A 26,134-nucleotide genomic window follows, 5' to 3' on the forward strand; every position below is an offset into this window, starting at 1 on the left:
CAAGGAGTCTTTGTGAAGCAGTTTTCAGCAAGGGTTTTTCATAGATGTCAAGGCCACAAGAGACTATTATGATCTTCTAATCTGACATCCTGAATAACACAGGCCAGAGAACCTCCTTGCGTCTTTTCAGTAGAATAAATGTCTGAGAAATCCGAGTGCAGTCTGTGTCTGTTTAGTCCAGATTCATACCCTATACTACTTAATGTGATAGGAACATTGTAATAATCTAGATGGTTGACTATAGTTTTAGCATATACTTAATATCTAACCAAACTCTTCTGTTGTTGATAAAGGGTATTATTTTGGGATTGCATTTAATATTTGAAAGGAAAAGAGATTTTTCTCTTCAAGGATTTTCAGAAGCCTAATTTCATTGTCATTGAAATTGATAGTAAAACTCCCATTGCCTTCAGTGGGAGCAGAATTAAACCAACGATAAGCGCTTTTGAAAATCCCATCCTAAAAGAATACGTGAACAGAACCATGTGCATATGGTTCAAACTGTGGAGGCGAGGGCCTACAGAGAAAAATGAGAAAAGGACCCCCAGGGCAGCATTTTTTTTTTTGTGGTGTCTGACCTACCTCTACCTTCTCTAACCTAGAGAGGATAATATCTTTTCTGGTAAGGAGGCTGTCATTTCATGTTGTCATTCTCTTTTGGGCCAAACTGCCTCCGTCCTTGGCTTGACATGTGTGCTACCCTCCTGCCATTTGCTGCCACTTAACATGTATTTAACATGCTACTCTGCTTGCGTTATGAGGTGTCTTCTGAGCCATAATATTGCAGTATGGTAAATTTCAGCACAAGAGACAATATAAGATAGCTTGGGCCAACAATCCCTTTCCCACCTGAATCTCTACTGACTTCACTTTGTGCTCTTCTCTCCTATCCCTTATTGTCCATTGGGGTCCAAGTTCTGTTGGAATTAAGTTCTGCCAGCCAAGATTCAGATCCACATATCAAAAGCATGTGTGCTTAATCTTCTGCTGCTCAGAAGTCTTGGGAAGCTCCCTATTCTCTCAATAGACCATTCTGTGTGTATTTGTTTACCATCCGTGTGTACATGTAAAATATGCACAAACACACGGGCTTCAGTCAAAATGTGTGCAAGTCAGCATTTGGTCAGGTCATACGTAACTACAGCAATATAAGGATGAGCCTTTTAAGCCTATAATTAGAATAACATTTAATGGTTAGTTATCAGATTAGTAAATTGTTTTGGTTTGTTTTATGTTAACTACTGGGGGGGCACTGAATTAAGCAGAAGCTGATCAAATAATACATCTTTTTGACTAGAGAGCGAAAGAGGATGTGTTGCAGAAAGAAGTGCGGGTGAAGATTTTGAAAGACAATATCAAGGTGTTAGCTGCAAAAGTGCCATCTGGTGGTCAGCACTTGACATCGGAACTTAACATTGTGTTAGAGAACTACCAACTACTGTGTAATCGGATCCGGGGGAAATGCCACACTTTAGAGGTACGATTCATAGCTCTCAAATTAATAAAACTCAGGAAAGAGGCACAAGAAAAAGATGGCGATGGACACTTAAAATGTGAGGTTTCATCGTTAAATCCAATGTCTTTTGTGAACACAGAGTTTACTATCACTTTCTTTTTCTTCAGGGGTAGGTTACTGGAACCCACAAGGCACCATCTAATTTTGATTTGATTCTGTGTCCAATAACTAGGCCCACATATTGTACTGCAATAAACATTTCTCCAGCCAAGGAGTACTGTCACACAGCTCTGTTATGTGTTGCCACTGCTTCCAAAATGGCAAAAAGAATCTCCACAGAACAACATTATTATTTATCATTTTAAATGTTAACTCTAATAATAAAACTGAAATAAGTATAGGTTCCTGTGGGATCGGAGTAAATGTGGTCCTTTTTACGAAGGACAGATGAGTGGTATGGTATGATGATATGAGTGTACATATTAATTCTGCATGTAAATTTCCTATGCTGTATTATGTGATTTGCAGATATCTAGATTCTTTGCATTATGAAACACTGTTTTTCTTATTCTTGTGTCCAGGAGCCAACTTAAAAAAAAAAAAAAAGCATTTGCTATCCAACTCCAGAACCTACTGTAACGTGTGTTCGAATTTTGTTGCATTTATGAATAATAGTGCTCGTTGTTCTACTATCTTAGGCAAATCTGTTCATACTTGGAACGCTCAGAGGTATCTGAATAAATGCTCTTTAGGCTAATTTCAGTTTTTGTATTACCTTTAGGAGGTATGGTCCTGTTGGGTTGAGCTGCTTCAGTATCTGGACCTAGAAACTGCTTGGCTAAACTCTTTAGAGGAAAGGGTGCAAAGCACAGAAAATCTACCTGATAAATTGAATGCTGTCAATGAAGCTCTTGAGGTATTAGTCATCCCATTGGATTGGTGACTTTTCAGATAGCCCTGTTAAATGTGTATATATACATACAAAAATGTATGTTGAACTTTTCATTTCCTATGTCAAATGAATATATAATTTATTTAAATCTACAGAACTGATAATTGTAAAGATAACCAGTGAAGAGATACAGTTATGAGGGAGCCGAAAGATTATTGTACTTTGTATCATTTAGAGATACAGTTACATGTTGTTTTCTGCCCCATATAAATTGCTAAGTCGTCTCAGTAGCCTTCATTTTGGGGTAGTTGTGAATAGCAAATAAGTGCTGTGATTTACCTGTTGAAAACATAACGATTGTTGAACTTGCCCTCTACAGTCGCTGCACTAGCTGTACCTAACGCATTCTGTTAGAGAACATTTGGAGTATAAAAGGTGCTCTGCGTACAGCCAAAATTTGAATTCTAAAAACAAAGCAAAATTCAGCATCCTAACAGTTGTTGTCATTCTCCTTTGTTTAGTCCCTGGAATCTGTCCTGCGTCATCCAGCTGATAATCGAACCCAGATTCGGGAGCTTGGTCAGACGTTGATTGATGGAGGGATTCTTGATGACATCATCAGTGAAAAATTGGAGGCTTTCAATGCCCGCTATGAAGAATTAAGTCACTTGGTAAGAATTTGGGGGTGTGGTGGGAGGAAGCCTTTAAGTGTCACAGTCAGCTTCGTGCACTCAGATGGGTTTGAACAAAAGCTGAAATGGTTATGGTTAGGCCATTCAAATCATGGACACAAGACTGAAAGGCAGTAATACAGAAAAGTGTTCACAATGGTGTTAAGCATACTTGATGTAGAAAATCGCCATCAGACTCAGATCCACGATCGTTTATTTTTCTATTAATTCATTATTATTGGAAAAGCTACAGTATCTTTTTACCTCATTTTCCAAATAGCTGTGACAAAATGGAGGAGATTTCATTTTCAAAACTTAAAATGCGCTTTGAAATGGAGTTCATCCCAGTACTCCAGATTAAATTTCCTCTTCCACTATCCTATATTTCAGCAAAACTGTAGTGCCAGAAGCAGATCTCTGCACATTTTCCCTAACACTGAAAGAACATGTACGGTTGCCATTTTTATTCTTGAATATGATTAGAACAAAGTCAAACTGAAATAAAGTATGTGAGGAGGCCATTGCGTGAGATCAGACTAGGTGATCATCATGGTCCCTTCTGACATTGAAGTCTTGAGTATTTATTTTTCTCCTCTTCATGTTTTGTGACATGTGGCCAAAAGGGCTAATGCAGTCTTTGGATGCATAAACAGGTGACTCTTGAGTAGGAGTAGAGAGGTTATTTTACCTCTGTATTTGGCACTAGTGTGACCACTGCTGGAATACTGTGTCCAGTTCTGGTGTCCACAGTTCAGAAAGGATGTTGATAAGTTGGAGAAGGTTTAGAGAAGAGCCATGAGGATAACTAAAGGGTTAGAAAACATGCCTCATAGTAGTAGACTTAAGGAGCTGAATCTGTTTATCAAAGAGAGGGTTAAGGGGTGACTTGGTTACCCTGAAGTTTCTACATGGGGAACAAATATTTGATGATTGGCTCTTCAGTCTTGCAGAGAAAGGTATAACACAATCCAATGGCTGAAAGTTAGACACATTCAGACTCTGGATAAGGTGGAAATTTTTAGCAATGAAAGTAATTAACTATTGGAACAATTTGCTGAGTGTTGTGGTAGATTCTCCTTCACAGGCAATTTTTAAATCAAGACTCTGGATGCTTTTCTAAAATATATGCTTGTAGGAATTATGTTGGTGAAGCTCTGTTATAAAAACCTGTGTTATAGAGGTAGTCAGACTAGATGATCACAATGGACCCTTCTAGTCTTGAAATATGTGATATAGATATAATGGGCAGTGAAATGGTAGCTGCATCTCAGGTTATTAAATTTACACATCATAATTGCGTAACCCAGGCTCCTACCTGAAGGGTAAGGACAGAGAAGCATAGTCTGAGTCCAGTGTATTTGGATAATTGGTTGCCCTATCTTGGAATGGTGTGTGGGGGTGTGCTTTTTAAAAATGTATATGTCAATATTATTCTTAGATTTTTTACACTTTGGTTATTTGTTTCCAAATAACCCTCTTTCCTGGTAGCTGCACTGATGATACTTTTTAGTGTGGTCATCTGGAAGTTAGGTAGGTGTTTTGTTTCTTGTGTGCATGTATGCTGGTGGTAGGGGAACTGGCATTCATTTGTGAGAAGTGATTCTACAGGTAACATTCCCTTTTTGCTTTTGAACAAATGGAAAAAGAATTGGGAAGAGAGTTTATTATTCATAAAGGAAATACTTGTTTGTATACTAGTCAAGAAGAAGTGTTTTTTGATGCATGTTACAAATTCCCCAAATCCTGTATGATCCAATTTATGAAACATAGCTGTTTTAACAAACTACTTTGCCTCTGTTTACTGAGGTGATTAAAAAGAGACTTTCTCAATAACTCAGACATAGCATCAGAGTTTCCCTTCTGCGTTACTCTTTTTGTTTATTATCAATTACTGGTATAAATTGCACACCAGGTTTCAGACGGCAGTGCTGTGTGGAGTTCCTTTTAATGACTATTTTGTGTGTGAATTTATTTTTCATATTCTGAGACAAAGTTTAAAAATACTGGTGCTGAACAACTCCTCCTTATACTTCCCTCCCCTTCAGGCAGTGAGCAGGCAGATTGCTTTGGAACAGCAGCTTCACACCATGCGGGAAAATGATCACATGCTGCAGGTCTTGCAGGAAAACTTAACAGAGCTGGATAAACAGTTGGCTTCCTACTTGACTGATAGAATAGATGCCTTCCAGCTGCCACGGGAGGCCCAGGTATTCCAGCAGAGCTTTTTCACTGCATAAGATTTTCTGTTGTATGAAGATGATTACCTCCTTGGAGTAGCATATTCTGTTTGTGTGGGGGAAGGATGTATTAAACTAGCTGCTGTAATGTACATAATGGCATTCGACCTAGCAAGCAGTCATCAAAGTCAGTATAGACTTCATAGTATTTATGGTACATTTCTTCAGAGTGGATTTACTGTTCGATATCTGACATACCCTAAGGGTTTTGTATCCTTTATCTCCCCTCCCGACCCCCCCCCCCCCCATTTTTACATATTGGCAGAAAATTGAAGCAGAAATCACAGTTCATGAATCCACCTTGGAGGAGCTCAAGAAAAATGCACGGTCACTGCCCTCAGCTTCCACTGAATGCAGGTCCCCTCGTGGTGGAACTCAGCTGGATGTCCTGCAGGTAAAGAAATCCCAGCCATGAATTTAGACTCAGTCAGCTTCCAGTTGTAAACCGCTTTTGTCCACTTGCAAATCACTTTGTGCAGTCAACCAGGTTTTAAAAATAAATGGTGGATGCATTTACATGGTGTAAATCAAAAAAGAAAAGGAGGACTTGTGGCACCTTAGAGACTAACCAATTTATTTGAGCATAAGCTTTTGTGAGCTACAGCTCACTTCATCGGATGCATTCAGTGGAAAATACAGTGGGGAGATTTATATACACAGAGAACATGAAACCATGGGTGTTACCATACACACTGTAACTAGAGTGATCAGGGAAGGTGAGCTGATACCAGCAGGGGGTGGGGGGGGCAGGGGCGGGACCTTTTGTAGTGATAATCAAAGTGGGCCGTTTCCAGCAGTTGACAAGAACGTCTGAGGAACAGTGTGTGTGTGTGTGTGGGGGGGGGGAATAAACATGGGGAAATAGTTTTACTTTGTGTAATGACACATCCACTCCCAGTCTTTATTCAAGCCTAAGTTAATTGTATCCAATTTGCAGATGAATTCCAATTCAGCAGTCTCTTGCTGGAGTTTGTTTTTGAAGTTTTTTTTGTTGAGGAATTGCCACTTTTAGGTCTGTAATGGAGTGACCAGAGAGATTGAAGTGCTCTCCGACTGGTTTTTGAACGTTATAATTCTTGACATCTGATTTGTGTCCACTTAATCTTTTATGTAGAGACTGTCCAGTTTGGCCAAAGTACGTGGCAGAGGGGCATTGCTGGCACATGATGGCATATATCACATTGGTAGATGTGCAGGTTAACGAGCCTCTGATAGTGTGGCTGATGTGATTAGGCCCTATGATGGTGTCCCCTGAATAGATATGTGGACACAGTTGGCAACGGGCTTTGTTGCAAGGATAGATTCCTGGCTTAGTGGTTTTGTTGTGTGGTTGCTGGTGAGTATTTGCTTCAGGTTGGGGGGCTGTCTGTAGGCAAGGACTGACCTGTCTCCCAAGATCTGTGAGAGTGATGGGTCATCCTTCAGGATAGGTTGTAGATCCTTAATGATGCGCTGGAGAGGTTTTAGCTGGGGGCTGAAGGTGATGGCTAGTGGCGTTCTGTTATTTTCTTTGTTAGGCCTGTCCTGTAGTAGGTAACTTCTGGGTACTCTTCTGGCTCTGTCAATCTGTTTCTTCACTTCAGCAGGTGGGTATTGTAGTTGTAAGAATGCTTGACTGAGATCTTGCAGGTGTTTGCCTCTGTCTGAGGGGTTGGAGCAAATGCGGTTGTATCGTAGAGCTTGGCTGTAGACAACGGATTGTCAGGGTGCCAATGCCTGAGATGATGGGGCGTCCAGGATTTCCAGGTTTATGGATCTTGGGTAGCAGATAGTATACCCCTGGTTGGGGTTCCAGGGGTTTGTCTGTGTGGATTTGTTCTTGTGCTTTTTCGTCATCAAGGATCTATAATCAATCCTGAAGGACGACCCATCACTCTCACAGATCTTGGGAGACAGGCTAGTCCTTACTTATAGACAGCCCCCCAACCTGAAGCAAATACTCACCAGCAACCACACAACAAAACCACTAACCCAGGAACCTATCCTTGCAACAAAGCCCGTTGCCAACTGTGTCCACATATCTATTCAGGGGATACCGTCATAGGGCTGAATCACATCAGCCACACTATCAGAGGCTCGTTCACCTGCACATCTACCAATGTGATATATGCCATCATGTGCCAGCAATGCCCCTCTGCCATGTACATTGGTCAAACTGGACAGTCTCTACGTAAAAGAATAAATGGACACAAATCAGATGTCAAGAATTATAACATTCATAAACCAGTCGGAGAACACTTCAATCTCTCTGGTCCCTCGATTTCTGATCTCAAAGTGAGTATCCTTCAACAAAAAAACTTTAAAAACAAACTCTAGCGAGAGACTGCTGAATTGGAATTAGTTTGCAAACTGGATACAATTAACTTAGGCTTGAATAAAGACTGGGAGTGGATGTGTCATTACGCAAAGTAAAACTATTTCCCCATGTTTATTCCCCCCAACCCTCCACTGTTCCTCAGACGTTCTTGTCAACTGCTGGAAACGGCCCACCTTGATTATCACTACAAAAGGTTTCTCCCCCCCACCCCCGCTGTCCTGCTGGTAATAGCTCACCTTACCTGATCACTCTCGTTACACAGTGTATGGTAACACCCATTGTTTCATGTTCTCTGTGTATATAAATCTCCCCACTGTATTTTCCACTGAATGCATCCGATGAAGTGAGCTGTAGCTCACGAAAGCTTATGCTCAAATAAATTGGCCAGTCTCTAAGATGCCACAAGTCCTCCTTTTCTTTTTGGGGATACAGACTAACATGGCTGCTACTAAGAAAAATGGTCTAAATGGGAGCTGAAAGTACCAGGGGAAGGAGTTAGCAAATAACTTAATTCCTTAAGTGTCATAGACTGGAATGCAGAGAGCTAAAGGGATTTTTTTCTTTTAATGGAATTGTTACTTCGGAAGTATGTGTTGTAGAGTCTGAGGCCTGTTGTATTGCAGAAGAAAGATAATTAAGGATGGATAATGTCATGTTAAATTGTACTAAGAAATTGGCATACTCATGCATTGAATTATTTAATTATGATAAAAGAAAAAAGAAATGGAATCTGAAGGGAGAAGTTATAAACATTGTTTCGAAGCTCAGATATTAATTTAAAATGATCCCTTTTGGTGTCTTATAAACAGAGGAAACTCCGAGAGGTATCCACAAAGTATCAACTTTTCCAGAAACCAGCCAATTTTGAGCAGCGCATGTTGGACTGTAAGCGGGTACTGGATAGTGTAAAGGCAGAACTCCATGTTTTGGATGTGAAGGATACTGACCCCGATGTAATCCAGTGTCACCTGGACAAGTGTATGGTAAAGTACTTTTATTGGTGGATTTTTTCCAAATCTTGTGTATTTAACCCATATATAACATTCTCTTTCTCTAAAATGATGTGCTTAGGATTTTTTGCTTAGTTCTGTATCTTGATTAAAGTAAATGCTTATATAATTTGCCACAGTATACAAACAGAACTGTTATTGGGTAAAGGCTTGGATAAAAGTTGTAATACTTTTGAGTGGAAAATACATAGTCATAAAGGTAATGCTTTGTTAATTACAGGATATAAGTAGTACAACACTTATCAAAATTCCCCACCCTGGCTATTGCTCATGTTCTGGAGGCAACATGCACTTTAGAGAGAAGTGTTTACTTGGCTTTTCATTTTAGCTTAATTCTAATACCTTTATGTAAAAAAAGAGAAGGGATCATGGGAAATCTCTGCCAGCTCCTTTGGTGGTGATGCACAGTAAATTTTATGAATATTCGGTTTAATAATAAAGTGGAAAATGGATCATCTGAAACTTGAGAATTGATCTGTGATGAAACATTTTGCTTCTTACTACTTGACCTGAAGAAGATGATACACAGCATTTATATGCATTGTGATGTCCAAGTTCTTAACAGTCCCAGGGAACGATTACCTACTAAATCTAAAATGTAGCTAAAATGTATTTTTCTCTGGTTTCAGAAACTGTATAAAACTCTAAGTGAAGTGAAGCTTGAGGTGGAGACTGTAATCAAGACAGGAAGGCAGATTGTACAGAAACAGCAAACAGACAATCCAAAAGGAATGGATGAACAACTCACAGCACTAAAATTTCTTTATAATGATCTGGGTGCACAGGTAAGAAGAGTGACAAATATATACCATATAATATAGAGCATTTATCTTTTTTCCTTTTCTTAAATACTCATATATGAGCAGTGGTAGGTTTGATTTCAGAGTTTCAAATTAAGGTTGTGATCCTGCAACTGGCTAATGCAGTCCTAGGTTGCATCAGGCAAGTTATTTTCAGTAGACAGGGAAGTCTTAGTACCATTGTACAAGGCGCTGGTGAGATCTCATCTAGAATACTGTATCCAGTTCTGGTCTCCCATGTTTAAGAGAGATTAATTTAAACTGCACATGTGCAGAAAAGGATGATCAGAGAAATGGAGACCTGCCTTCTCAGAGGAGATTCAAAGATCTTGGCCTGTTTAGCCTAACCAAAAGAAAGCTGAGGGGAGATATGACTGCTCTCTCTAAATATATCAGAGGGATAAATACCAGGGAGGGAGAGGAGTTATTGAAGTTGAGCATTATTGTGGACTCAAGAACAAACTGATGTAAACTGGACTTCAACAAGTGTAGGCTTGAAATTAGATGAAGGATTCTAACCATCAGAGGAGTGAACTTCTGGAACAGCCTTCTAATGGGAGCAGTGGGGGCAAAAAATTGAATTGGCTTGAAGACTGAGCTTCATAAGTTTATGAATGGGATGATGTGATAAAACCGCTAGTAGCAAATATCCCCAATGATCAGAGACTGGACACTAGATTCTCAGTTACAAGAGAGAATTCTTTCCCAGGTGGCCATTGGATCTTGTCAAAATGCTCAGGGTCCAACTGACCATCATATTTGGGGTTGGGAAGGAATTTTCCCCCAGGTCAGACTGGCAGAGACCCATTTATTTATTTATTTTTATTTTTTTGCCTTCCTCTGCAGCATGGGGCACAGGTCGCTTGCAGGTTGAAACTCGTCTAAATGGCGGATTCTATGTAACTTGAAGTGTTTAAAACATGATTTGAGGAATTTAGTAACTCGGCCAGATGTTATAGATCTGATAGGAGTGGGTGAGCAAGGTTTTGTGGCCTGCAAAGTGCTGGAGATCAGATTAGATGATCATGATGATCCCTTCTGGGTTTAAAGTTTATGAACTGACATTGTGCAGGCAAACTGCTGCATCCATTCATAATCAGTTGCACGATCAGAGCTTAAGTGTAACAGTTTGTATTCATAAAAAGAAAAGGAGTACTTGTGGCACCTTAGAGACTAACCAATTTATTAGAGCATAAGCTTTCGTGAGCTACAGCTCACTTCATCAGATGCAGCTGTAGCTCACGAAAGCTTATGCTCTAATAAATTGGTTAGTCTCTAAGGTGCCACAAGTCCTCCTTTTCTTTTTGCGAATACAGACTAACACGGCTGTTACTCTGAAACCTGTCAGTTTGTATTCATGTAATTGCAGCATGATCACAGATACAGTAGTTTTGGTTTTAGCTTGTTCTAGTCTTTTAAAAAAAAAATCACTTTTTGAACAGAATGGTGGAGCAGATCCTCCACGGTAAACATCTGATGAAGTGAGCTGTAGCTCACGAAAGCTCATGCTCAAATAAATTGGTTAGTCTCTAAGGTGCCACAAGTACTCCTTTTCTTTTTGCGAATACAGACTAACACGGCTGTTCCTCTGAAACCTGCTCCTCCTTACTATCCCAATTTGATGGTAGGTGGTGGTTTTTGTTCCTCATGGAGGCAAGGTCGTTTCCATTCTTTGCTGTGCGTCTGGGTTGTCTTTGGGCAGGCTTATAGCATATCTCCTTTTAGCAACCTATAGTATGAAATCCTAAAACAAGGTGTGTTCATCAGCAATTTTTTGAACCCCGTTCAAGACACTTTTATGATTATTTGGTCTTCCGGGGGTGCTTAGGTCACTAGAAATGATTTGGTGGATAGCTAGATCCATTTGACAAGTTTTTCCTTCATGATGGGAGTGAAATGAAAATTTTAGGAAATACAAGTAACATTAGTGAAGAGACAAGGTGGATGAGGTAATATCTTTTACTGGACCAACTTTTGTTGGTGAGAGAGAGAAGCTTTTGAACTACATAGAACTCTTCTGCAACTCTGTCATTCGAAAGCTTGTCTGTGACCAACAGATGTTGGTCCAATAAAAGATATTACCCCACCCATCTTTTCTCTCTAATATCCTAGGACCAGCACTGCTACAACAACAGTGCAAACTAATAGTGTTATAGACATTAAGAACTCCATTAGATACTGATTCAGATTTTTGCTTCAGTCATGGAATGATGTACGTGCCCAGTCTAAAGAAAATATAATTCTTTGGACAAACATTTAATAAAGAAAAGAGTAGAAAACTTGTTTTCTTCTATTTTTAGCTAAGACATAAAATCTAAAAGGAAGCAGAATTTTCGCAATGTAGCATTCTTCAGCTAAAGTTATGGTATATGGCCAAATTACTTCACTCACACATGTTCAGAACAATAAAATATTCCAGGAAGCAATTTGAAGTGGAGGCTATTCAGACCAATAAAGATACCACTGAGACCTGTGCATTAACTGCTCGTTATGCACCTGGGTAGAAAAATCTGTGACAGCCTATTAGAAGAGCAGAGTTGCTTACAGCATTCCAAAGCCATTTAGGAAAAAGATTTAAAACTACAGCCAAGGTATTTTTGTTTTCAGAACTTTTGAGGATGTATTGTTCTGGTAACACAAAAGGAATACAAGTACAAATACTAAACTAAGATAAATTCTTATTGTTGAGATTTTGAATACATTTTTGGCAATATAATTTGCCTACTAATGTTACAGTCTCGACTTATCTGGACAAGTGAGGATGGTTCGTAATATCTCGGTCTTTTAACCTAAAGTAATTGTTTTTGTGCTAGTAATACCTTCATCTTCATCCACTTGGACCTAAATAACAAATATTTCTCCCCCCCCCCCTCTTAAACACGGGGGCGGGGGGAGGGAAAATCTCATCTATAAATAATTTGTCAACTATCTAATATATACCATGTCTTCTCTTATGGAGGGATATATGACAATTTTAACTGATTAATGTATTCTGGTGTAATCACTGGCTGGGCCTTAGAATTGTCTTAGGCTTGTTTAAAATAAATACATAAACAATTACTACTTGATTTTTGTTCAAAATCTTACTGGTTGGTAAATGCATAGTCTTTGGCTGATATTTCGAGAAGATTCATTCTGTCTCTCTCTCATACGTTAGTGTGGTTCTACTCTGGAAAGTAACTGAAAAATGGCACTACCTTACTCAACAAATCTGCTCCCTCAGTGTATTTGAAGGGACGTCTGCTAATTTAAATACCCAAAACTTTTGAATGCTTTTGTTAGACCTGTAGAACCGCTAACTCAAAGGGAGTTGCATTATATTTCTTATGCATCATCAGCAGAATTGTTTAGAAAGTACCGGTCAGCCCTCATGGTGCACTACCTTTGAAGGCAATAATGGCACTTTTGACATGTGAAGTTACAAAGGTTTTCCTGCAGATCTTTATTACTGGTGATGAACAAGAATGAAATAATCCATTTTGATTCTGATACCCATAGTTGAGTTGGGGGAAAAAAACTACTAGTATGCTCAATACATTTGAAGTGGAAGCCATTGGGACACAATAGAAATGGAATCCCCCAATGCCACTTTTACAGAGTTCCTTTTCAGGGAGGATGGAACTAGACTTCAGTGAATATAAAACACTTTGAGGTAACATTTCGATTCAGGATTATAAACAAAACAGAATGTTCATTTTCATAATAACTATTACATTTAAGTTCATTTAGCTTTAAGCTTCAGTCTGTTAGTGATCACCTAGTCAGTGGTTAAATTTGTCAGTTAGTAGCTGTAAAGAAGTGACATGCCCATTTGTTTCTTCTGTTCTTTGTGTAAGTGTATTATGTAGTTTCAACTGTTGATCAGTTAGCGGGAGGAAACTGGTGATTTTGTTCTTTATAGTAAGATGTAAAAATTGTAAAGAACTTAATATTCTTTTCAGGGCACTTTGCAATACAAGACAACTTTACAATGCCATTATTTTATGTGTTCAAGTGAGTTTTAATTGCTGGCTTCTTTCTGCAGGTTACTGAGGGGAAACAAGACCTGGAACGTGCATTGCAGCTGGCGTGCAAAATGAAGAAAGAAACTGCTTCTTTGTCAGAATGGCTAGCCCTTACAGAGACTGAATTAGTACAGAAGTCCACTTCAGAGAGTTCGCTTGCTGATCTGGATACAGAAATTGGCTGGGCTAAAGTAAGCAAGCTATTTTATTATAGGGCTGTGAAACGATTAAAAAAATTAATCACGATTAATTGGGAGATTAAAAAAAAATCAGTTGCAGTTTTAATCATTGCAGTTTAATCATTAAACATTTAATCATGCAGTTTAATCATTAAACATTTAATCAATGTTAATAGAATACCATTTATTTAAACATTTTTGGATGTTTTTCTACATTTTCAAATATTGATTCACTTGTATGAGCTGAATTGAAAAATGCTATTTCTTTTCTTTATCTTTCTTATAGCGCAAATATTTGTAATACAAATAATATAAGGTGATCACTGTACACTTTGTATTCTGTTATTGAAATCAGTATATTTGAAAATGTACAAAAACACCCAAAAGTGTTTATATTGTTTAACAGTGCAATTTAAACTCTGATTAATTGTGATTAATTTTTTAATCAAGTTAATTTGTTTAAGTGAATTGCTTGTGTTAACTGTGATTAATTGACCGCCATAATTATAATTCCTAGATCAATTACTATTTTTATTGCATTAACGCTGCAGTGACTCTGTCTGGAATTTGGGGTCTTCCCCATTTGTTCCCAAGCCTGTTAGATGCTTAGTTCTTACTGGAGTTGATCATTGCGGAATCAGATCTGTGGTATCACAAATATCTTAAACTGTGAGCTTATTTATTCTGTATAAATGCCAGGACAATGTTAATGATGTTAAGAATTAGCTGTTTAGCTATCTTATAATGTCTCCTACATAGTTCTTAATCCTTAATAAATATGGTGTTAATCAATGAACACATTAATATTACTATCATAGCAACAGGTCTGTTCAGAAAGTTTCCATCAAAACTGTTTTAGGTGGAAAATTGAGTTTTCAATGGAAAGGGGTTTTTTGTCTGCTTTCTGTGGAAAATTTTGACTTTTTGCTGGAAAAACTGAAGAATTCTAGAATTTTGTAGAAACCGTTTGGGTTTTTCAAGGATAAATTGAAATTTTCCACAAGGGGGGGGGGGGAATTCTGACAAGCTCAATGTATTCTATATTAAAGGATTTATACTATAGATCACACTGATACATGGAAATTTATTTAAGGTTCCCTGATTTGTTCACAACTGCAAAATTGCATTGGCAAGAATACAGTCATGTTATATCTGATGCGATAGTTACTCAGCAGTCATATTTTCCATTAACTCAACACATTTTTCTAACTTAATTGCTTATTTGTCTTTCATTATTTGTTGCTGTAGTTAGAGAACATTGAGGTTAATCAATAAATAATTATTCACCTAATGGACCGAAGGACGGATGAGTGGCTCAAAGTACTTCTCTCTCTCTCTGAGAGAAAGAGAAGTACAATAATATTTATATATTTTATATAAAGTTATAATATATATGGAAAGGTACTGTTACACTCAATTTGTAAGCCCCTTGAGGATAATAGGGTTATAAGAAATAGTCAGCATGTATTTGTCAAGACAAATTATGCCAAACCAACCTAATTTCCTTCTTTGACAGGTTTATTGGTCTAGTGGATGTGGGGGAAGCAGTAGATGTGAGATATCCTGATGTTAGTAAGGCTTTTGACACTGTCCCACATGACATTCTCATAAACAGACTTGGGAAATATGTTCTAGATGAAATTACTGTAAGGTGGGTGCACAACTGGCTAAAAGACTATCGTCAAAGAGTAGTTGTCAATGGTTCACTGTCAAACTGGGAGAGTGTATTTAGTGGGATCGCACAACGTCAGTCTGAGGTTCAGTACTGTAATATTTTCATTAGTGACTTGGTAATGGAATGGAGAGTATCTTATAAAATTTGCAGATGACACCAACTGGGATGGGTTTCAAGCACTTCGGAGGACAGGATTAGCGTTCAAAATGTCCTTGACAAATTGGAGAATTGGTCTGAATTATCAACAAGATTAAATTTCATAAGGATGAGTGCCAAGTACTTTGGAAGGAAAAATCAAATGCACAAATATAGTATGTGTAATAGCTTGCTAGGGGGTAGTACTGCGGAAAAGGATCTGTGTTATAGTGGATCACATATAGAATATGAGCCCAAAATGTGATGCATTTGAAAAAAAGGCTAATATCATTCTGGGGTTTATTAACAGGAGTGTTGTATGTAAGATGTTGTATGTAATTTCCACTCTACTTGGCACTGGAGTACTGTGTCAAGTTCTGGGCCCCTCACTTTAGGAAAGATGTGGACAAGTTGAAGGGAATCCAGAGGAGAAGAATAAAAATGAGGGGGAAGGTTTAGAAAATCTGACCTATGAGGAAAGGTTGAAAAACTGGGCGTGTTTAGTCTTGAGAAAAGAAGACGGGGTGGGGGGGGGAGTGGAACCTGATAGCAGTTTCCAAATATAGTAAGGACTGTTACGAAGAGAACAGCGATCAGTTGTTGCTCATGTTTACGGAAGGCAACATGAACAAGAACAATGGGCTTAATCTGCAGCAAGGAAGATTTAGGTTCAATATTAGGGAAAACTTTCTAACTATAAGGGTAGTTGTTAAGTTCTGGGTTAGGCTTGCAAGGGAGGTTGTGGAATTCCCATCATTAGAGGTTCTTAAGAATAGGCTGAACAACACTTGTCAGGGATGGTCTAGGTTTAGTTGATCCTGCCTCAGTGCAGGGAGCTGGACTTGGTCACTTCTCAAGGTGCCCTACGTTTCTATTATTCCATAATTATATAAATCAGGGAGCTTTGTAAATAACCAGATTTGAGTACATTAGTGAACAGTGACCCTATATGATGAGAGTTTGAACTATATATTTGGTTTCCCTCACGGTATCAATTTATTTATTTTCAGGTAATAAACTGTATTATTGAAATCCTCCTTATAAGTATGAGAGAGCCCAAAGGTGATTGTATGGTAACTCCCTTTACCCCTGGCTAATAAAATTCTTGAGCACTCTATAATATATTTAAACACATGCCATGATGAAAAACAAGGTGACACACAGACTTTTAAATTTAAGGAAGACATAAACACTTAATTGAAATAGTTCTGTCTGTTGTATATGTGCATATATGGCAATAGAAGCATTGTGGTAATATAACAAAATATGGAAAAATGATCATGGGATTTTGCAAAAGGAAGTTGAGATTTTTCAGAAGCATTTTGCATTGCTCTAACTTTTCTCCCACTAAAATCAATGGTAAAACATTTCAGTAGGAGCAGAGTTAGGCCAATACTGAGTGTGTTTGAAAATCTCACTCTTTATGATGCTTTATAGTGTGAAAAGGACTCTTCTTAAAATCACAGCTGTTTTTGTATTGTAGTGATTGGCAGTGTGTGCTGTAAATGAACTATCTGCTTAGGTAATACTTGCTTCAAAAATAGTTAAATAATATTCAAGATTTTTTTGACTGAATGAACGTAATTTTTTTCCACTACGTGATGTACAGACAGAATGCACACCCTTTCTTTGGTGAAAAGCAATAAACCATTAAAAAAACAAACATACTAACTGCCTTCTTGCTTTTGTGATCCACTGGATGTGGCGGTATCCTATTAAGTGTTTTTCTTGTTTCAGAATGTACTGAGAGAGCTGGAAAGAAGGAAAGCTGATCTGAACACCATCACAGAGAGCAGTGCAGCGCTCCAGGCCTTGGTGGAAGGCAGCGAGACTTCACTGGAGGAGAAGCTCTGTGTTCTTAATGCTGGCTGGAGTCGAGTTCGGACCTGGACTGAAGACTGGTGCAACACCTTGTTGGTAAATTGTTTGTGAATAAAATATTTTGTGTGTGGTTCTTCTCTTGTCCCCCGCCCCCTCAACCAACCAACCACTAACAATTTAGAGTCCTCTTTCTACTTTGACAGTAAAGCTTCCACTGTGCCCATTGTCTTAAAGCAGTGGTTCCCAAACTTTTCGGCACCATGCCCCCTTTTTAATTTTCGAGAAACCCTCATGCTCCCCACCTCTCCTTTACCATCATCCAATCCCCCGTGCCCCCCATCTAACCCCCCCCGCTCCCTGTCTCCTGACTTCCCCCCCACTGCAGTTTGGGAACCAATGTCTTAAAGGAAGCGGGGGATAGATTTTTTGGCAGCCCACTTGCTGTGCAGCCAGGGCAAGTGAAGTGATGAAGACATGAAATGAGGAAGCTGGGAAATTCTTTTGAGATAGTATGCGTTTCAGACTAGCTTACAGACGTTGGCCCCCACATGGTTTTTGGGAATGGAATGCACGTTGCTAGTGCCTACTTGCTACAGTGATGGAGCTACATAAATTCCTGAGGCAGACAGATAAGTTGTCATTTTTAACTCACTACATTGGAAGTGATGCTTAGTCATAGTGAATAAAAACAGTGATATATTTTTATTTCAACATTCAGGCTTTTCTTTCTGGCTGCACTGTTAAATTCTTATCCAGGTCCTCATCTTCTCCAGTCTGACTTACTGCAATTTCTTTCTTGCTGGTCACCGTATCACACATGCCATGCCATTCCACTCCAATCCATTCAAAATGCACTTTGCCAGCATCACCATGTTTACTTATTGCACAGATCTCATTACTTCCCTTTTAAAACCCTACACTGGCATCCTCTATTTCACCACTTAAGTTCTAGCTTCTTGTCTTTACTTTCGTGGTCTACTGTAGCTCTGCTCTGCCCTACTTGTCCTGTCGAGTCCTTTATTGTGACACCTTCTTGCCTCTTCTGGTCCACCAGTGATGCCAGTCTTGTCCACCCATTTGTCAGCTTATCCCATAATTGTCTCTCTACCGTCCTCCTTATACATGTAGTGCTTTCCCCTGAATTAATCTGGATGGAAGGTCACTATCCTCTTCTCATCAAAATGTCACCTCAAGACCCATCTCTATTGTGACACCTATAAGAAATAATGTATCCTGTAATGGTTTAGTCATTAGTTGGGGATAGCTGATTTTATGGAATAGAATAAAATAAACCAAAATAATAAAGCAACCCCCACCTCACCCCTCTCCTGAACACCCGCCCCCCCCCAACTAGTTTTGGTACTTTTAAATATCTTCCCCCCCCTCCTTTTTTTGGTCCTCATTACAATCATACTCATCTGTGACCTTCTCAGATTAGTCTGCAAGCCTTTTGGGGCAGAGGCTTTGTCTTATTATGCTTTTCTACAGCTCTTGGCACAATGTGTTCCCAATCCTGATTGGGACCCTCTCGGTGCTATCACAATACAAATAAATAGCAACATAGTTAATGAATCATTCATTTGATGACTTCCGGGGGTGGTATATAGTTCCATGTAACCTTTTCTAAGTAAGTTGCTATATCGCTTGTGGTTAGCATCATTGCATTGTAAAGAAAAAAAACAAGCAAAGAGTGATGGATTGCTCGCCCTCTGGAGTCTGCCAGTGCTGCTGCTTCATCCGCTTGGAAGAATCCTTGCTGAGCAATACAAAATACTGCTTTCTCCCCCACTCTACGGGACGCTGAATGTTCTGTGGGTGGCTTCCCCAGCTCCTGGTGGTTCAGCTGGTGATTGTGTAATACACTGATACTTTAAGGGTGGTTTTTCCAGTTCAGGAAAGCATATAGGGACCTGCTTTGAGTCCATCTCTACTCAGGACAGCTCTTAAACACATGCTTAAATTTATGTGCTGTCCTGAATAGAGATGCTTTCCTGAATTGGGCCCTATATCTGTGTCTTAAATTAAAAAAGAAATCCCATTTGGCCCCCTGTTCTGCTTATCTGTCCCATTTCTCTCCTTTCCTCTCTCTTTCTCTTTTTCTTTCTCTCTCTCTTCCTAGCCTCTTCCATGAAAATAACTATCGTGTTTCTCCCCAATGGGAACTTTGGAGCATCAGACAGAGGGAGTGCAGAGATGCATGTGTTTTCTGTTGCTAGCGCACAGCTTAAAAATTCTAAATATGTGAGCCAATCAGAGCAGAAGGATTAGTATATTCATCGCATGACTATTTATCTGTAAAGTGAGAAATGCATATCGGATGTGATGAATCAGAGGACAGGAATTGCATAAATGGCAACAAACATCAAAACCACACTGAAAGCTATACAAAAAGGGTATTCAATTTAAAAACAAAATCACATTTTAGTCTGAATTGTTTTTACCTACTATTGTTATGAAACATCTAAGATTACTATAATTGATAGAGATTAGAGGAAATATTCTGTTTTTGTCCTGCATTTTCGTTGTGAATCTGACAGTCCATTTCAGTATGTCTCCTGTAGAGTCCGTCACTTTCCTTTTTCGTTTGTGTAGGTCTCTTACACAGCTACATGGGGAGAAAAATATCCTTTTAAAAAGGGAAAATGCATGACTTTCCAATAGTCACAGTGGACTAGTGATGAAATTATGATGTTGTAAAACGGGAATTCTTAAATTCTAATCCTGTTTCTGCTACAGAATTGTGTGGCCTTGTGCAAAACACCTTCTTTACCTTTGTCCATTTCCTTGTCTGTAAAACTGGGACACTAACTCTTACCTACATCATCAGAGTGTAGATTCATTGGTTAACGTTTATAAAGTTGATTGAAGGTGTGAAAAGTGCTATAAAATGTTCAGTATTTTTCTTCCTAAAGAATGGGTAGCATTTTTATATTTCATTTAGGATTTCCCTACCTGGGACATTTACAAATATTTTTGTTTTTATTACTTGGATATATTTTTTGCTTCCCTTTCCAGAATCATCAGAGTCAGCTGGAAATCTTTGATGAGAATGTTGCCCACATAAGTACTTGGCTCTATCAAGCTGAAGCTCTGCTGGATGAGACTGAGAAAAAGCCAGTGAGCAAAAAGGAAGAAACAGTGAAGGTTGCAAACTTAATCTTTTAAAGCAGGGACTTATAAAATAATAGCACTTTTTGATTCCATGTGAGATTGAGCTAGCTTTTCTGTTGATTTTTCTGTGCACTGCAGTAACTTTCTGCTGCTTTTCCCTCTCAGCGTTTGATATCAGAATTGGATGATGTGAGTCTTCGAGTGGATAACGTGCGAGACCAAGCCGTTATCTTAATGAACAGTCGTGGTGTGTCATGCCGTGAACTTGTAGAACCGAAGTTGTCTGAACTGAACCGGAACTTTGAGAAGGTGTCACAGCACATCAAAAGTGCTAAGGTGAGCAAGAAAGAGTCACAAAACCAGGAAGTTAATTTATATTTTAAAAACATTTGAATGTCTGCGTGGGTATACTACTACTAACAGCTTTGTAGGGAGCAGTCACACCTAGCAATCAGCAGGTTTGAATCCTGAATTTGATCATACGTGAAAGGGTGTAGTGGCACTAGGGTGACTAGATGTCACAATTTTATAGGGACAGTCATGATATTTAGGGCTTTTTCTTATTTGGGCGCCTATTACCTCCTACCTCGGTCCTGATTTTTCACACTTTCTATCTGGTCACCCTAAGTGGCACTAACCTATTATCCAGTAGTCATTTATTTAGACGATAAAGTAAATCCATATCTTGGCATGATTGTCAGTCTCTGTTAGAGAAAGGCCACAGGACTAGGCTAGCCAGAGGCCTGCGGGCTGAAATTCATTGGCAGAAAGTCTCTGGCATGTACCAACATTCTACCTAGTTATCTCTAGTTGTTGTAATGAGGCAACTCCTGTGATTTCATTACAAGTCCCATGATATTTTGGTATTTTTCTGTCATGGTCATGTGTATGATGAGAGTCTCACTTTTCTTTTTAATGAAAGCTAAGCTTCTTGCCCTTTTGGTTGTGGAAAATAGCTTGAAATTATGAACCTTAAAGGCTCAAATACCAGAAACCAAATGAAAACAGTCCAAACGAATTAATTTTAAAATCTCCTGATTTTGGGGAAACCTCATTCAGGATTTTTGAATCCTGGGGTGAGTAATACTGTTTGTTTGGGCAGGGAGGAGGTTAGCTTTATTTTCTGAAAATAAATAGTTCAGTATACAGTTTTATGGCCTGATCCTGCAGACAGGCATGCATATTGATAACTACTTACACAGAGAGTCACATTTACATGAGTTACTTCAGTATTTGCAGGATTGAGCCCTTAATTTGTGTGGTTTTTGTTTTGCTTTTGTGCTACAGATACTTGTTGGTCAGGAACCCTTGCCTTATAAATTTCCTGTCGAGCCAGAACCCCAGGAACCTGGAGTGGCTTCTGCAGACCTTGACAAATTTGAGAGTGATTTACAAAACATGTTAAAAGTTGTGGAAAAACACATGGAATCAAGTGATGAAGATGAAAAGGTTTGTGAGTAATGGATAAATTAAACAGCTTGATCACCTCTTCTTTGTTTGTTTAAAATACACTGCTGAATTAACTGATCTCTCTGAAAAGGAAATTTTGATATCTCAATGAATATGTAATACCACAATTGCATAAATACTAGGATTGGAAGAGACCTCAGGAGGTCATCTAGTCCAATCCCCTGCTCAAAACAGGACTAACACCAACTAAATCATCCCAGCCAGGGCTTTGTCAAGCCGGGCCTTAAAAACCTCTAAGGATATTTGACTGAAAACCACTTTAAATCAGCAGTAAAGTAGAGCGGCTGGGGCAGAATGAGGGGATGAGTAGAGTAGCTTCTCCTCCTCTCCCTAGCATGGATAAGCTGTACGGTCTGCCTTGTTCACCCCTGCTCTTTGGCTGGTGCAGTGAGAACTCCCCATCCTGTCTCAATCTATTTTAATGATGGCTTTATATGTCCTTTAGTCTTTGATGCTTGTGGAGAACTGGAATTTCTCAGCTCCAATTTGTTTTGGGTGACAGTGGGATGCTTAACAGGTCTGAGTGTTAATTTTGTTAGCATTCAGGCAGTCAGCAAATCCATTTTGAATACTCTAACTTGGGCTTTCTGTAAATGACCATAGGCTTCTATAATTTTCAGATGGATGAAGAGAGAGCCCAGATTGAGGAGGTTTTACGGAGTGGGGAGCAAGTGTTACAGCGGCCCATGGAGGACAACAAGAGGGAGAAGATCCGCTTGCAGCTGTTGCTTCTGCAGACAAGGCACAACAATGTAAAGGTGTGACTTCAGAGTTTTAACATGACTGACTTCTGGTGCAGTCTACCTGGTGGACTTCTGGAAGCCGATTTGAAATCTGATTGTGACCACATAGTAGCATGGTTTGGGGATGAAAGCCTTCAGCATATTTATTGTACATACAGAAAAAATGACTGACTGAAACTCAGTGATCCCTAATTCCAAAATATTCTCCAAAGTTATAGTTTTGTGTTTCTGCAGTTGGATTTTCTAAATTTTTAAATCTGTCCCCCGAGCCAATCAGAACTTGTTGTAATTAATTAACCCCCATACTAAACAGAATCTGAGCTCGATTTAAAATAAATAAGTAAAACCCCGCTCCCCCCCCATTAATTTTTCTCACACTGCGTATCCCCCCATGCCTATTTTGTTATAGGAACTGAAGTCTTTTCAAAGGAGGCAGATGGTGGAGCTCTCCCCTGCGTTTTCACAATATAAGAGAGAACAGGACAGTCTATTGAACTGGCTGAATGAGACAGAGCACCATCTGTCAGGACTGCACGGAGACGAAGATGAACAAAAACTACAGGTAAATACAGATGTTTAAAAAATTAAGAGTGAAGGTAATAAATGACTTCATATTAGAGTTGTGTGCTGGTGCTCAGGGATATTCTTTTGATGCCATCATGGTAAGGAGTGTGTCCAGAAGGGTTGTATTAATTTTTCCATTGTGTCAGTCTGGGATTAGCCTGGAGCATTGTCTTATCATTACTGGGGGAGCAGTAGCAACCCCTGTCTAACTTTCTTTTAAATTGGTTATTCTTTGAGTGCTTGTTCACGTCCATTCCACATTAGGTGCGCGTGTGTCGCGTGCACGAGCATTGGAAACTTATCCCCTTAGTGGCTCCCGTCGCACCGGCGGGGCCCCCTGAGTGGCACCAGTGCGCTGTGCATATATACCCCCTCCCGGCCCGACCCCCTCCAGTTCCTTCTTCCCGTCTGTGACGGCGTTGGAACAACCTCTCTCTCTCTCTCGTATGAGAGCAGTCCCTTAGCCTTTCTCTTATATACAGCTGTTATCAGTTAGTTAGCTTACCTTTGTTGTGGACACTTAAGTGATTAGGTGCTTGGAGGCTTCCAGCACCCGCCCTGGGCCGCAGGGGTTGTGCCACGTGCCGCAAGCCTATGCCAGTTAGTGACCCCCACAGCTCGTGTCTACGTTGCCTGGGGGAAGAGCATCAAACTGAGCGGTGTAAGATTTGCAAGGCGTTCAAGCCAAGAACAAAGAAAGAAAGAGACTTTCGTTTGAAGCAGTTGTTGATGGAAGCCGCATTGCAGCCACCGGGCCCAGAGCACCTGACATCAGCTCCGGCTTCCTCGGTGTGTACTGCTTCAGAGCTGTCGGGAGACCTGGCACCGGCTAAACACCAAAAGCTGTTGGCTCCAGAGCACCAGACTAGGCCCCGGCACCGCTTGTCTTCCCTGGTGCGGCCCGTGGCGCGGCCAAAAGGAAGGCGCGGACGTTCCCGGCATAGGAGGCCGGCGCCTTCCAAGGTCCTGAGCACCAAGAAGAGCGGGAAGGCCGCTGTACTGGCGCGGCACCAGTGGCTTCGGCACCACGAGTCCCACCGAGCCCAGGCCTCAGTGAGCTCAGTGCGGACGATGGGCTCGAGGACTTAATGGGTCAGCCCTCCACGCCTGGAACCTTTGAGGCGGCAAAGGACCTCATTGAGCTGTCGGCGATGAGCCTCCTCCTATACAGGGAGAATCCGCCGGCACCCTTGCCGCTGGTGCTGTTGAGGGGTAAGCTGGCAATGGTGCGCCGTTCAAGGACACCATCCCGGCATCGCTCCTGGAGTTGGTCTCGGTCGAGCTCCGCGTCTGTGGACGTGAGCTGGGGCTCCTGGTCAATGTCCTCAAGTCCACTCTCATGCCCACGCAGAGAGTGGAATTCATAGGGGCGGTTCTGGACGCGGTGCAGGCCAGGGCAAGCCTTCCAGTATCCCGATTCTGAGCTATCCAGCAAGCAGTGACCTCCCTGCACCAGTTTCCAATGACAACGGCCAGGTGCTGCCTGTGGCTGCTGGGCCACATGGCAGCATGCACACACATGGTCAAGCATGCCAGACTGTGACTCGGACGCTGCAGGCGTGGCTCACTTGGGTGTACTGCCCGGGCAGGGACCCCCTGGACTTGTTAGTGACAACCCCAAGGGACGTGCTGGACTCCCTGCTGTGGTGGCAGTCCCAGCCTGTGGTTTGCAAAGGCATCCCCTTTGCCATCCCACAACCGGACCTGATGCTGGTGACCAACGCATCAGACCATGGATGGGGGGCTCACCTGGGGGACCTCAGAGCTTGTGGTCCAAAGCAGAGCGGTCACTCCATATCAATGTGAAGAAGCTCAGAGCGGTTCGTCTAGCCTGCCAGACCTTTCACGCCACTCTGAGTGGTCACAGCGTGACAGTTCTGACAGACAACACTACTGCCATGTTTTATATAAACAAGCAGGGCAGGGCCTGTTCCTCGCCGCTCTGTCGCGAGGCTCTCCTCCTCTGGGACTTTTGTATAGCCCACACTGTTTTCCTCGAGGCGTCCTATCTCCCGGGGGCGCAAAATGAGTAGGTGGACTACCTCAGCAGGTCATATCGCATGCACGAGTGGACGCTCAGAGTGGATGTCGTGCTTTTGCTCTTCCACAGGTGGGGGTTTCCACGGGTAGACCTGTTTGCCACCAGGGACAAGGCCCAGTGCCCGCTGTTCTGCTCATTCCAGGACCACAGCCTGGGTCAGTGGCAGACGTGTTTGTGATCCCATGGGGTGGGGGCTTGATGTATGCGATTCCCCTGCTCTCCTTGGTACACAAGGTCCTGCTCAAGGTACGCAGAGTCACAGTGGTGGTCCTCATCACCCCGGCGTAGCCCCACCAGCACTGGTACACAACGCTCCTAGAGCTGTTGGTGGAGGCCCCGGTAGTCCTGCCCCTACACGGAGACCTCATCACGCAGGACGGCGGGTGGCTTCTCCACCCCGACCTGCAGTTGCTACGCCTGATGGCATGGAAGCTTTGTGGCTAAATGCCTTGGAGAGCCAGTGCTCCCTTTCTGTGCAGCAGATTCTGCTTGGCAGTAGGAAACCCTCTACCAGGGCTACCTATATGGCCAAGTGGAAAAGGTTCTCTTGTTGGTGTGAGACCTGACAGGTATAGCCGTGCCAGGCCCCGGTGCAAGCCATTCTCCTGCACCTCAAGCAGCAGGGGTTGGCCCCGTCCTCACTCAGAGTCCACCTGGTGGCCATCTCCGCCTTCCATCCAGGGTTTTTGGGGGGCTTGGTGTTTTCCAACCCAGTGGTTGGATGGTTCCTTAAAGGATTAGAGAGGATGTTTCTGTACTCACGCCCCCCAGGCCCTCTTGGAACCTTAACTTGGTCCTCTCTAAGCTCATGGGACCCCCGTTTGATCTCCTCGCTACCTGCTCCCTCCTCCACCTTCCTGGAAGGTGGCATTTCTGGTGGCCATTACCTCGGCCAGAAGGGTGTCTGAACTGAGGGCTCTCACCTCTGAGCCACCGTATACAGTGTTTCACAAGGATAAGGTGCAGCTCCGACCGCACCTCAAGTTCCTCCCTAAGGTGGTCTCCCAA

The 26,134-nt window shown here is 41.1% G+C and overlaps 1 protein-coding gene across 9 annotated transcripts in view; it reads left to right on the forward strand.

The window, feature by feature from the left end:
• The window catches only part of UTRN (utrophin), a 587,274-nt gene that overhangs the window by 198,665 nt on the left and 362,475 nt on the right, over nucleotides 1–26,134 (forward strand). For all 9 annotated transcript variants that reach the window (XM_073337527.2, XM_073337525.2, XM_073337526.2 and 6 more), the window contains 14 exons: nucleotides 1,298–1,477; nucleotides 2,238–2,372; nucleotides 2,870–3,019; nucleotides 5,065–5,226; nucleotides 5,522–5,650; nucleotides 8,383–8,556; nucleotides 9,213–9,368; nucleotides 13,408–13,578; nucleotides 17,114–17,293; nucleotides 20,213–20,341; nucleotides 20,474–20,644; nucleotides 21,596–21,757; nucleotides 22,399–22,536; nucleotides 22,931–23,083. In XM_073337527.2, the coding sequence (XP_073193628.2) occupies nucleotides 1,298–1,477; nucleotides 2,238–2,372; nucleotides 2,870–3,019; nucleotides 5,065–5,226; nucleotides 5,522–5,650; nucleotides 8,383–8,556; nucleotides 9,213–9,368; nucleotides 13,408–13,578; nucleotides 17,114–17,293; nucleotides 20,213–20,341; nucleotides 20,474–20,644; nucleotides 21,596–21,757; nucleotides 22,399–22,536; nucleotides 22,931–23,083 (2,190 nt within the window). The remainder of the gene's footprint in view (nucleotides 1–1,297; nucleotides 1,478–2,237; nucleotides 2,373–2,869; nucleotides 3,020–5,064; nucleotides 5,227–5,521; nucleotides 5,651–8,382; nucleotides 8,557–9,212; nucleotides 9,369–13,407; nucleotides 13,579–17,113; nucleotides 17,294–20,212; nucleotides 20,342–20,473; nucleotides 20,645–21,595; nucleotides 21,758–22,398; nucleotides 22,537–22,930; nucleotides 23,084–26,134) is intronic.

This window comes from Lepidochelys kempii, chromosome 3 (assembly GCF_965140285.1).
Source record: "Lepidochelys kempii isolate rLepKem1 chromosome 3, rLepKem1.hap1, whole genome shotgun sequence".
Classification (NCBI taxonomy): Eukaryota; Metazoa; Chordata; order Testudines; family Cheloniidae; genus Lepidochelys; species Lepidochelys kempii.